This window comes from Bos javanicus, chromosome 11 (assembly GCF_032452875.1).
Source record: "Bos javanicus breed banteng chromosome 11, ARS-OSU_banteng_1.0, whole genome shotgun sequence".
NCBI classification, from domain to species: domain Eukaryota; kingdom Metazoa; phylum Chordata; class Mammalia; order Artiodactyla; family Bovidae; genus Bos; species Bos javanicus.
In genome coordinates this window covers 21128223-21141673 of record NC_083878.1, presented here as the reverse complement: position 1 = coordinate 21141673, position 13451 = coordinate 21128223, and the positions used below count along the sequence as shown (strand labels likewise).

Below are 13451 nucleotides of genomic sequence, written 5' to 3'. Positions count from 1 at the left end.
TAAGGAGACCTAAAATAGCTTTTCAGTCAGACTGATACATTACCACCCTCCTATTTCCTTTCTCCTTGCTCAGAATTCCAATAATGTTTATTATCATTTCTTTTCATCAGACACTCAGTATGTACTATCTTCGATCATTCCTTATCTCTCCATGAATACATTTTGTTGTTGTTACTTTTTACTCAACTATTAGCTCCCTGAGTCAATTTTTTGGGACTTCCCTGGTAAATCAGATGGTAAAGCATCTGCCTACATTGCAGGAGACGTGAGTTCGATCCCTGGGTCAGGAAGATTTCCTGGAGAAGGAAATGGCAACCCACTCCAGTATTCTTTCCTGGAAAACTCCATGGACAAAGGAACCTGGTAGGCTACATACAGTCCATGGAGTTGCAAAGAGTCGGACACGACTGAGCAACTTTTTTTTCAATTTTTGACTTATATATATATATTTGTAACCCAAACAACACTATATTTGGTTTCAGATGAAAACTACTTGAATCTGGAAGCCACACATACCTGGGAGAATGGCATCAAGCTCAAGAGAGGTAGGCTTCTTCACAGTTCAATTCCTCTCCATTTCATCAACGATTTTGAAATAGCTGCTGGGGAATGTATTATGGAGACTGGTAAGTTGTTGAGGAAGATAGATTAAACTTTGCTGTATGACATGTTCATTTATCAAATAGTCAATGAATATATACCGGGCACTGTGCTAAGTGCTGATTGTACATTGGTAGGTAAAATATGACCCTTGCTTTCAAGATATTTACAATCTAAAGTCAGGTGATGTTCATCTCTATCCTCCATAAAAACGTAAGTAAAAATCTTCAAAATTCAGTTCATGAATTTAGTCAATGCCAGATGAAACAAAGTCCTGAGACTGGCCTCAGATAGCTGTGATCAGGCCTGCCCAAAGATGATCCACCATAGTGGGAATATTTTAGAATTTCCTGCCTCCAAGCACAATGACAGGCAATTTTAGCTGCTCAATAAATAACTATTGAATGAATACCTGATATACATACATATATGCTATGCTTTGTCACTCAGTCGTGTCTGACTCTTTGCTACCACATGGACTGTAGCCTGCCAGGCTCCTCTGTTCATGGGGATTCTCCAGGCAAGAATACTGGAGTGGGTTGCCATGCCCTCTTCCAGGGGATCTTCCCAACCCAGGGATCCAACCCAGGTCTCACGCATTGCAGGTGCATTCTTTATCATGCTGGTGCCAGAGAACCTGAGTTCATGAGGCACCAGCACTTACTGTCTGGGCAGTTTATTCAGCCACTCTGGGCCTCAGTTTTCTCATCTATAAAATGGGAATATCACATGATTGACCCATCCAATTATTAATCGATCACTAGTAAATAAAGTCAGAGAAGGCAATGGCACCCCACTCCAGTACTCTTGCCTGGAAAATCCCATGGATGGAGGAGCCTGGTAAGCTGCAGTCCATGGGGTCTCTAAGAGTCGGACACGACTGAGCAACTTCGCTTTCACTTTTCACTTTCATGCATTGGAGAAGTAAATGGCAACCCACTCCAGTGTTCTTGCCTGGAGAATCCCAGGGATGGGGGAGCCTGGTGGGCTGCCGTCTATGGGGTCACACAGAGTCAGACACGACTGAAGTGACTTAGCATAGCATAGCATAGTAAATAAAGTGTTAAAAATTTACTGAGCACCACATTAAGCACCCCTATGAGTCAACACTATCATCTCAAACAGAAATTGAGGCTTAGAGAGATAAAGTAACTTGTGCAAGATCATGTGATTATAAGCCAGGAAACCAAGATTTGATCCTGGGCAGCTTGACTACAGAGATAGGGGCATTTGGCCACTTCCTTATATGCTGCTAGTATTATGGTTAACTGATAACATGGATTCCAAAGCACTAACTGAACTCTAAAACATTACATCAATGTAAACTAGTCATCTTCTAATTTTATGGTAATTACAAGTTTTAAAAAATCAGTTTCTGAAAGTAGGTTCAAGATGGCATTGTATTCACTTACTGTAGTTAAAGAAGGGCCCAAGGAGAAGAACTAGTCCTTGGCACCCAAAGACCTTGGAAACAAGACACTCATCACTTCTGGACCCTTTATATATTCATTTTTTATTTGTTATTATGTCTCCTGCCAAGAAAATGAAGCTCCAAGAGAGCAGGAAATCCCAGTACCTAGGACAGATTAGCAGATAACTAAAAAATATTTGCTGAGTGAATGTTTGAGTGCCAGAAAGGATGAGAAACATCTCTTATATCAATACAAAGCTGGTGAAAGTCTCAATTCATATAACCACTCTTGAGGACAACTCATCAATATCTAGTAAAATCAAATTGCATATAACTCATCAATGGTCCATAACCCAACAATTATATTCCTTGTAATATACCATAGATGATCTTTTGCATATAGGCACAAAAATATTTATGGCCGTAGTATGCATAAAAGTGAAAATTTGCTAAAAAAGTGAAAATTTATTTTTGTTGTTTTTTTAAAGATTTTTTTTTTAATGTGGACAATTTATAAAGTCTTTATTGAATTTGTTACAATATTGCTTCTGTTTTATGTTTTGTTTTTTTTGGCCATTCGGTATGTGGGATCTTAGCAGGAATAGAACCTGCACCCACTGCATTGAAAGGCAAAGTCTTAACCACTATACCGCCAGGGAAGCCCCAAAAGAATGAGAATTTGGAAACAACGTAAGGTCTGTCAATTGAAAAAGGAATAAAAATATTGTGGTAGATCCATATTCCATAATGGAATATAGCATAAAAGGAAATGAAGCATAACAGGCTCCGCAGGACCTCAAGCATGTATTTCATAATTATGATACTTAAGGGAGAAAAAGATCAGTGGCAGAAGGATACAGATACATCATTTATTGTTGTTGTTTAGTTGCTAAATCATGTCTGACTCTTTGCAATCCCGTAGATTGTGTAGCCTGCCAGGTTCCTCTATCCATGGGATTTCCCAGGCAAGAACACTCGAGTAGGTTGCCATTTCCTTCTCTAGAGGATCTTTCTGATCCAGGGATTGAACTGGCTTTTACTGCATTGGCAGGTGAATTCATTACCACTGAGCTACCAGGGAAGCCCATATCATTTATGTCAAATGCAAAATTTTATAAAGCACACTAGATATCCCAGCATTCAAGACATTAGTCTAGAGTCATTTAGGTTGGTAAATTGTACAGCTAGGATTTGAATCCAGAGCACTCTATCAAAATGCCCCTGGTAAACACTGATAGTCAGATATGGATTAAACCCTATAGTGCTCTGTAAACTTTGGTGATTGATCTTTACTCGGAAAATCCCATGGACGGAGGAGCCTGTTAGGCTACAGTCCGTGGGGTTGCAAAGAGTTGGACACGACTGAGCAACTTCACTTTCACTTTAGTTTGAGTCAGTGGTGGTGCCAAGGGACTGGCCTGGAGGGTTGGTTGGGTCTTTTCTTCCTCCCATTCTTTGATATGACTAATAGAAGTTTAAGCAAATTATGTAAAGCAGCTTTAAAACAAGTCCCTCATCCATTCCCTCTGATTTAACTATAACACCTATTTATATAAATTCTGGGGCCACAGCTAGCCTGAACACATTATTTTCTTTTATACAGACTAAGTAGCTACTTCTAGGAATCTTTTGTGATAGCAATACTCTCAAAAGTCAGAATGTTTTTTATTTCTGAAAAGTATAAACCAACTCAAGCTTGGCTTAGGCAAAAAAGGGAATTTATTGACTAACAGCGAAAACTCTAAAGATGTTCAGGCATGTTCAGGCATGGCTGGATCTGGACTAAAACTATGTCATTAGGACCTGGTATTTCTCTTCCTCTTGTTTCTGTTTTCCACAATGTTGGCCCTTGTCTCAGCATTCCTTTTCTATCTATGATTTCTAGTATCCCCAGGCTTATATCATCCTGTATTCCAATCTTGCGTGTGTGCAAAGTTGATTCAGTCATGTCTGACTCTTTTCGACCCTATGAGCTGTAGCCCATCTGTCTGTGGGATTCTCCAAGCAAGAATACTGGAGTGGGTTGCCATGCCCTCCTCCAGGGGATCTTCCTGACCCAGGGATCGAACCCACATCTCTTCCATCTCCTGCATTGGCAGACAGGTTCTTTACCACTAGTGTGACCTGGGAAGCCCACACAACAATCTTAGAATAAAGCAAACTTCACATTCCCAATAATATCAACAAAAGTCCCAGTATTGAATCGCACTCAGTCACGTGCTCTTCTGAACTGATTAACTGGTAGTTGGTAGGTGGAGTCAGGCTCACCCAAGAATATGGACTGTGAGAGTGGGGAGGGGTGATTCCCTAAGGGAAAATCTGGATGTTATTTCCAAAGAGAAAATGGATACTGATCAGGCAAAAACAACATGTCCTCACCAAAAAGAGTAATGTCATTAGGGTATTAGAAATTAGAAATAAAAAATAGCTACATAGGGAGTCCTTGTAGAGAGTTCAAGCATTTAGAATATTTTGACACACCAAAATACGTGTCTCCTATGGAAAACAGTGTGGATATTCCTTAAAAAACTGGAAATAGAACTGCCTTATGATCCAGCAATCCCACTGCTGGGCATACACACTGAGGAAACCAGAAGGGAAAGAGACACGTGTACCCCAATGTTCATTGCAGCACTGTTTATAATAGCCAGGACATGGAAACAACCTAGATGTCCATCACAGATGAATGGATAAGAAAGCTGTGGTACATATACACAATGGAGTATTACTCAGCCATTAAAAAGAATACATTTGAATCAGTTCTAATGAGGTGGATGAAACTGGAGCCTATTATACAGAGTGAAGTAAGCCAGAAAGAAAAACACCAATACAGTATACTAACGCATATATATGGAATTTAGAAAGATGGTAACAAGAACCCTGTGTATGAGACAGCAAAAGAGACACTGATGTATAGAACAGTCTTTTGGACTCTGTGGGAGAGGGAGAGGGTGAGATGATTTGGGAGAATGGCATTGAAATATGTATAATATCATATATGAAACGAGTCGCCAGTCCAGGTTCGATGCATGATACTGGATGCTTGGGGCTGGTGCACTGGGATGACCCAGAGGGATGGTGGGAGGAGGGAGGTGGGTTCAGGATGGGGAACACGTGTGTGCCTGTGGCGGATTCATTTCAATATATGGCAGAACCAATACAATATTGTAAAGTTTAAAAATAAAATAAAATTAAAAAAAAAAAAAGGAAAAGTAAAAAAAAAAAAAAAAGAATACATGTCTCTCATGAAGAACTTTCAACATTTTGCTCTTTCCCGGCTGGAACCATGGAGGGTGCAGAAGAGAAGAAAAAGAAGGTTCCTGCTGTGCCAGAAACCCTTAAGAAAAAGCGGAAGAATTTCGCAGAGCTTAAGATCAAGCGACTGAGAAAGAAGTTTGCCCAAAAGATGCTTCGAAAGGCAAGGAGGAAGCTTATCTATGAAAAAGCTAAGCATTACCACAAGGAATACAGGCAGATGTACAGAACTGAAATTCGAATGGCTAGGATGGCACGAAAAGCCGGTAACTTCTATGTACCCGCGGAACCCAAATTGGCGTTTGTCATCAGGATCAGAGGTATCAATGGTGTGAGCCCAAAGTTTCGAAAGGTGCTGCAGCTCCTTCGCCTCCGGCAGATCTTCAACGGCACCTTTGTGAAGCTCAACAAGGCATCAATTAACATGCTGAGAATTGTGGAGCCATACATTGCATGGGGGTACCCAAATCTGAAGTCTGTAAATGAATTGATTTACAAGCGTGGTTACGGCAAAATCAACAAAAAGCGAATTGCCCTGACAACGCATTGATTGCTCAATCTCTTGGGAAATATGGAATCATCTGCATGGAGGATCTGATTCATGAGATCTATACTGTTGGAAAACGTTTCAAAGAAGCAAACAACTTCCTGTGGCCCTTTAAATTGTCTTCTCCACGAGGTGGAATGAAGAAAAAGACCACCCATTTTGTAGAAGGTGGAGATGCTGGCAATAGGGAAGACCAGATCAACAGGCTTATTAGAAGGATGAACTAAGGTATCTACCAGGATTATTATTGTAATCTGGTTAATAAACAATCGAAACAAATTGAAATGTACTGTCTTGGTTGACTTTTATCTTTCCTTTGCAAATCTTGGTGCGAGAAGATTAAGTCAAATCAACAGCCTAGCCTCTTGGATGCAAAACTTACGGTCCAGCCTGTGTCTTGTGAAAAACATTCCTTGGGTTTATTGAAAATTTTCCTGTACAAAAAACAATCCTGATTTTCCATTTTCAGTTGGCCAAACTGGGTCTAATCTAAGAAAGCCTATGTCACAGACTTTTGTGCATGATAAAAAGTTCAGTTTACAGATTAAAAATGTTGCAGAAAAAAAAAAAAAAGAACTTTCAACATTTTGTCAGTGGTTTCAGTAGCAGGTGTTGCCACATCCTCACATCTATTCTTGTTTCATCTTTGCCTTTTCTCTTGACTAATGTGGTATTGATACAACCCTGCTTGAACCTTTCTCAACATTGTCAATTACTCTGCTGCTATTCAAAGGACAAGAGCTATCAACATTTTAAAGCACCAGGGACTGGTGGAAGACAATTTTCTGGAAGACAATTTTTTCACAGTCCAATGGGGTGCAGTGGAAAATGGTTTACAGATTATTTGAGAGCTTTACATTTATTGTGCTCTTTATTTCTGTTATTATGTTATAATATATAATGAAATAATTATGCAACTCACCATATTGCAGAATCAGTGGGAGCCCTGAGTTTCTTTTCCTGCAACTAGACGGTCCCATCTGGGGGCGATGGGGAACGACTGTAAATACAGACGAAACTTAGCTTGCTACTGACCTCCTGCTGTATGGCCTGGTTCCTAACAGGTTGAGAACCCCTGAACATCCTAGAGAGAATGCTAGCTCAGATTCAGTCTAGCCTGATGGATATTAATCCTTGCCTTGTCAGATAGGGAATTGCTCTCCAAGTTTATCTGAACTCCGTTTCTCATGACATGGAATCTTATGTCAAAACTCACAGGTGTATATAATTCTTGGCATAAAATAGCTTTCAAAAAACATTTTAAGGGATTTCTCTGGTGGTCCCGTGGTTAAGACTCCACCCTCCCACTGCAGGAGGTGCAGGCCTCATTCCTGATGGTGGGGAGGGGACTATGATGCTGTGCGGCACAGCCAAAAAAAAAAAATTTTTTTTTAAGATTATCTTACTCAAAAAAATGTGGAAAATCCACTCTCATGATTTTGCCAGGCTGATTCAGTAAGCTTGGATTCAGTCCCTTTCATATCTTCTCATCACGGGAAACATAGTGTCATTTTCTTAATTCCTATCTGCTATACCACTTGTTCAAGAGGTCCCAACACTATTACAGTTTCTTGCTTTTGGATAGATCATGTTTGGCTCAGCTTAAATAATAAATTTCTGACAAGATGTAACAATAGTGGCTTAAAAGAGATACAAATTGACTTCTTTCCTAAAAACAGTCCTGAGGGAGGTAAGTGAGATTCTAGGATTTTACTTTGTTTGCAAGTTAATGAATTACTGTTTCACAGATGCTGGTTGAAGATACAAGATTCCTAGGTCTGAGACAAAAGATTTAGCTACTTACTGCATTCAAGCAGAATGGGCATTATGTTGGTATTGGTTCCTCATGCCCTTCAAAACCCATGGAGGCAGCATGAAAGGACCAGTGGGTTTGAGAGTCAACTGGAATCTACCACTTTTACAGTGAGGGAGAGCAAGCCTGCTTTTTGTTTGAGAGAAGATAATACCTTATCTCTTGAGCCTGCTCATTGCAAATTCAACTCAGAAAATGGTTGGCTAAAGAGCAGTCAAGTCTTGCACTGCTGGCATACCCAAAAGGGGTGTTCAGGGATGCTCAGGCTCACAATTGCTTGTCTCAACAGGTCATCCAAGGTTAGGATGGCAGTTCTGCTTGATGTGGTCATCTGGGACCTAGGTTCCCTCTAACCTGTTGCTTCATCTGTAGGGTGTGGCCTAACGTCCACTTAGCTAATGAGGTATGCTGCCTTGTCCCCATATAGAGGACTGGGGTAGAGAAGAGGAGATAGGGACTGCTGGAGAAAAGGGAGCCACCTCCCTTTAAGGACACATACTAAATGTTGTATACTTCACTTCCCTTCATCTCCCATTGGCCAGAATGCATTCATATAATCATATCAAACTTTAGGATATGTTGGGAAATGTATAGACTTTATTCTAGATATTCTATTGTGGTGTATGTGGTTTAGTCCCTAAGTTGTATCTGACTCTTCGCGACCCCGTGGACTGTAGCCTGCCAGGCTCCTCTGTCTATGGAATTTCTCAGGCAAGAATACTGGAGTGAACCCAGAGATGGAACCCAGATCTCCTGCTTGGCCAATTCTTTACCACTAAGATACCTGGGAAGTCCTCCCACTGTTTCTTCATAATAATAACCTGAGCCTGTGGCTTGGGTGTGTACTGGTCACAGCCAGAAATCTATGAGTACAAACTACAAGTCCCATACTTTGAAGGCATTGCCCAAAGTGAGAAGACAAAGGAATCATATGACTTTCAGGGGTCTGGAAGAAGATAGAGAATTTACTCTAGATAATGGTGTGTTTGTGATTAAGGTTCTGGAGGCTCCAAGGATAGGATCAGTGTGGCAAGGTCTGAAGTTCTAGCTGGAGAAGTTTATTATGCCCAGAGGTGGGTGGTACAGGTTTGGGAACCATTTTGATGGTGATGTGTTCATTGATTGAGGAAGAGCCCAAACCACACAGAATTTCCCCCCAACCCTCATATAAGTGTCTCCCATAAAAGACATTGAAAACTCCAAGTCAGTTGGCCCAGACAAGGGCTATTTCTGTCATGGAAGAGGAGACAGAACCAAGTTGGAGGGAAAGATTTGCAAGAGTCAGTGTTGACCCAATATAGTTACAATAAAGAATTTCCTAAGGCTGACTAGGAGTTGCCTGGCACTCTCCTTAGTAACACTCAGTTGAGGTTCCTGGGATGACTGTGCATTTGGCAGGTGTTTTTCTCTAGATAATGGTGACTCTGGAGTATAATCTTCTAGTCCCAGGGAAGCTTCTCCTTCATGGAAGACTTGAGCCTCTGCTCAAAGTAGAAGCACTTGGCCAGTTCATACGACTTGGACTTCAGCACATTAGGCCTCCATCAGCTCCCTTACAAAATTGACTGTGTCCCTCTCCCTACAGGTGGGTAAGACAATTATTGACCAGGTTAATTTTGTCCTGAGCAGGGTTATAGCAGAAGAAATCCTTGTCAAAAATTATCACATATTAAAAAAAAAAAAAAACAACTAGGAATGAGCCCCCTTTGAATGATTTCAGGTATGCCACCAGGTGTACCAAGAGGTGTAGCATCGATTGATAAAACTATGTGGATTCTCCAGGAAGAGGAAGAGAGAAGAGAAGGCAAGGAAGTGAGGGGACAGCATTCTAACATCAAACTCTGGGAGCACAGGAGGCCTTTCAGAGGTGAGGCCAAGATAGGAAGGCTTATCAGAAAAGACTTTACCTGGTCTCCTGGGGCACATTCTAGTGGACATAGCTGAGTAAGTTTATTGCAGCAACTTTGAGGCCTGAGGAAAGGCTTGACCACTGAAAAATAGCCAGAAGGAACAGCGGCAGAGAATCTAGTTAGAGGGAAGAGGTCTGGCAGACACAAATGACCAGGTTCAAAAGGTTTTGAAGCAGCTCAGGTGGGGTCCAGCCAGAGTTAAGGCAGTCAGCTAGTCCATGGATGATTCCAGTAAATGAGCTTGTACCCTGTTGTAGAGTAGGCCCTTTGCTCCCTGGCTTGTTGGAGACTGTCTTCTGGGTGTGCTACTGATTACAGTCTACGTCAGAAGCTGATAGGCAAATTCTGCCCTCCTTTTGGGTAGGCTTGAACAGAGAAAATTTTAGCCCCGCTTCTTTCCCTCTTCAAAAGGTTAACACTGAATTTAGGTCAGAGAATTGCAGCGGAATTGACTGTTTCTTCTGGGCTCAAGCACATTCTGTAAAGAAGTGTGGTTAAGCAAGGGCCAGGTGAAGTCAGGAGGAGACAGAATGTATGTAGTGGTTTTTTCTGACACCCCTTTTGGCACTAAATGTATGTTGTTTTTCCACATGCCAACCAATTCTATGACACTAATTGGGTCCTCAGCAATTCAATTCCCACCCTATCTACCAAGAATTAGGGTCAGATCCCATGAGTTAAGGGGCTCAGTCTCATGTGACTGCCCTTACTTCAAACCAGCTACAAATGGGATACCTGAGAAACCCACTCTTCTGGCTGGCTAACTACAAATCTGGGAGTCCCCATGGGCTCCCCTCAGCATTGTTAATATTCTAGAATGACATAAAACTCCTCAACTTATGCCTACCAGTTCCTTACAGAGAATATAAATGAGGGACCGCCAAAAAGATGTGTCAGAGAAGGAAAAAAATTTCCTTTACCTTTCTAGGTTCTTCTGATTAGTCTAAGAATTAAATTGACTTGAGACAGATTAACAGAACAAAATGAAACAAAAAGTAATAACATGTATACCTGGAAGAGACCCAGGAAAGCTGAGTAACTCACCAAAATGGCCAGAGTCCTCAGCTTACACACCATCTTCAGTTCAAGACAAAAGAGGATGTTGGGGCTAGTGGGTTGGGACTTCAAAAGGGAGGAAGACAACTGACAGGAGGTGGACAAGCAATGTTTGTTAGTAAACAAATGTTTGCTGGGCCAGGCAGAGGCACTAGGACCCAGGGAGGAGTTTTGACAGACTTTGCTATTGTCAACCAAACCTAGTTTTATACTATAGGTGTCTGGTGATAGTGCCCTTCAGGGAGCAAGTCCTCTATATATATTCTTAGGCAGTTAGGGGGAAGGTCAAAAGTTCTTCCTGGGTCTCTTGGACCTTGATAGTTTTCAGTTCAATATACTCTGCATGCCAAAGAGACAACTGGGTTCCCCTACAGATGCACAGGGCAAGTTATAGGGGATAGGGCTGAGGAGTGGGGATTGGTGCAGAGCTTTCACGCTCTCTCCTGTTATGCTGTCTTCCCACCACATGAGTGTGTTCACCAACCTGGAAGCTCACGGAACTTATTTTTTAGGTTTTTAATCAAGGTTATATTAGCTAGGCATGATTACTGGCCATTGGTGACTGAACTCAGTCTCCACCCCTTTTGCCTCCCAGAGGAAGTCAGGGCCTGAGGTGGAAAGTCTAGCCCTTTTAATCACTTGGTTGATTTTTCTTGTGACCAGTTCCCATCCTGAAGCTGTCTAGCCCCCCACCAAACCCCTCCAAGGGTTATCTTATTAGCATAAGACTAATCACTATTAGCATAAGACCTTTATCAGTCAAGACACTCCTTACTCAAGAAACTCATCACTCAAATTCCAAGGATTTGGGAGCTTTGTGCCAGGAACTGGAGATAAAGACCAATTTTTTTTTTTTTAAATACCATGGCCCTCAACTGGACCCCAGCACCCACTCTGTCTATCAGAATAACTAGGTCAAGAAGGAGACAAGAGAAATTTCCAGACAGGGCAGTGATTCTCATACTTTGGTGCATGTTAGAATATTCTGGGAAACGTATTAAAAATGTAGATTCCTGGATCTGACTCTCAGTGACTCTCAGTCACTGAGGGAGGGACCAGAGTATCTGTATTTTTATTTATTCTTTTTTTTTTTTTTTTTGGGTGCATGCAGGACCTTAGTTCCCCAATCAGGGGTCAAACTTGTGCCCCCTGAGGTGGAGGCTCAGAATCTTAGCCATTGACCTAACCAGGGAAGTCCCTGTATTTTAATAAACTCCCTAAATGATTCCCACGCTCACTGAAGTTTGAAAGCCAGGGAGTAAGCATTTCCTTTAGTCTTACCCCCAACCCCAACACTACTCCTTTCTAGAAGCCTGTCCAGTCAGAGCCCCAAGTCTGACTGTAGGTTACCACCTTCCCCTGACTTAAAGACAAGGAAGAATTACAACTGAGTACAAAGGACTCTCAGGTGAAGCTGATCTTTAGGATCCTGGAGATTCTGCCTCAGACTAGAATCAGAATCTCAGAAAAAGGAATCAGAATTAACATCGGTCAGTGTCTGCTGTGTCAGGTATGTGCATGCTAGGCATTCTCAGGTGGTTTACCTGTGAGGGAAGTGTAATGTAATTTCATGGCTGAGAAAACCAAGACTTGAGAAGATGCAGCCAAGTATGTATGGCTAGTACTCAAACTCAGCCCTGCCTGGCCCCACTTTCTACCTCAGACTTTGTTGTTCTTCAGTTGCTAAGTCGTGTCTCTTTGAGACCCCACGGCCTGCAGCACACCAGGCTTCCCTGTCCTTCATCATCTCCCAGAGTTTGCTCAGACTCATGTCCATTGAGCCGGTGATGCCATCCAACCATCTCATCTTCTGTTGTCCTCTTCTCCTCCTGCCTTCCACCTTCCTCAGAATCAAGGTCTTTTCCAGTGAGTCAGCTCTTTGCAACAGTCGGCCAAAGCATTGAGCTTCAGCTTCAGCATCAGTCCTTCCAATAAATATGCAGGGCCGATTTCCTTTGCTGCTGCTGCTGCTGCTAAGTCGCTTCAGTCGTGTCCAACTCTGTGCGACCCCATAGACGGCAGCCCACCAGGCTTCCCCGTCCCTGGGATTCTCCAGGCAAGAACACTGGAGTGGGTTGCCATTTACTTCTCCAATGCATGAAAGTGAAAAGTGAAAGTGAGGTTGCTCAGTCGTGTCCGACTCTTCACAACCCCATGGACTGCAGCCTACCAGGCTCCTCCGTCCATGGGATTTTCTAGGCAAAAGTACTGGAGTGGGGTGCCATTGATTTCCTTTAGGATTGATTTTACTGGCTGAGCCACCAAGAAAGTCCTACCTCAGAATAGTAAGTAATTAAAAGGGAACATGCTGAGCCGGTGTGACTTAGTTGTGAGCTGGAGTTGCCGCTACAGTACCGAGTGTCAGTCACTCCATAATCATTGCTATGGAAGCGGCAACGCTGACACAGCAGCCCTGGACTGCCAAGTAGGAAACGCTTTTGCCTACAAATGTTACTAACTGAATAGCTACCTTCTCAGAACCTCTCTGGGAAATCACCAGTCCTGATGAGTGTTTCCCTGTCTTTTTGCTGAACTCAAATCCCTGAGGTAGAAGAGCCCAGCCAAGGGTTCTGGAAATTGCTGGGATTGTTACATCTCTTGCTGCATCTAGCGTGGTTGAGTCCAAGTTGTTCCAGGAGTGTGTCCTGGAGAGTTCTGTGCATCTAAGTCCTGTCAGCAAAGCCAGAATAGGCCTGGTGGGAGAGTAGCCCTTCAGTTCATGGTTGAGGTAGAGGGAGACAGGCTAGGGAGTCACCCAAGGCTTTTCGAGTCAGCCAAGTTCAAATCCAAGGGGAGCAGTTGGGGACATAAGCAGGAGAAGGAGTTTAAATGTCAGCAGCCAGAACTTTAAAGAGTTGG

The 13451-nt window shown here is 42.4% G+C and overlaps 1 protein-coding gene and 1 pseudogene across 1 annotated transcript in view; both read left to right on the top strand.

The window, feature by feature from the left end:
• The first annotated feature begins 509 nt into the window (after positions 1 to 509).
• Positions 510 to 13451, top strand: part of HNRNPLL (heterogeneous nuclear ribonucleoprotein L like) — a 106492-nt gene continuing 93550 nt past the window's right edge. Inside the window, exon 1 of the mRNA XM_061432125.1 lies at positions 510 to 545. Coding sequence (XP_061288109.1) covers positions 525 to 545 — 21 coding nt within the window. The 5' untranslated portion in view covers positions 510 to 524. The remainder of the gene's footprint in view (positions 546 to 13451) is intronic.
• Positions 5263 to 6102, top strand: LOC133256904 (large ribosomal subunit protein uL30-like; annotated as a pseudogene).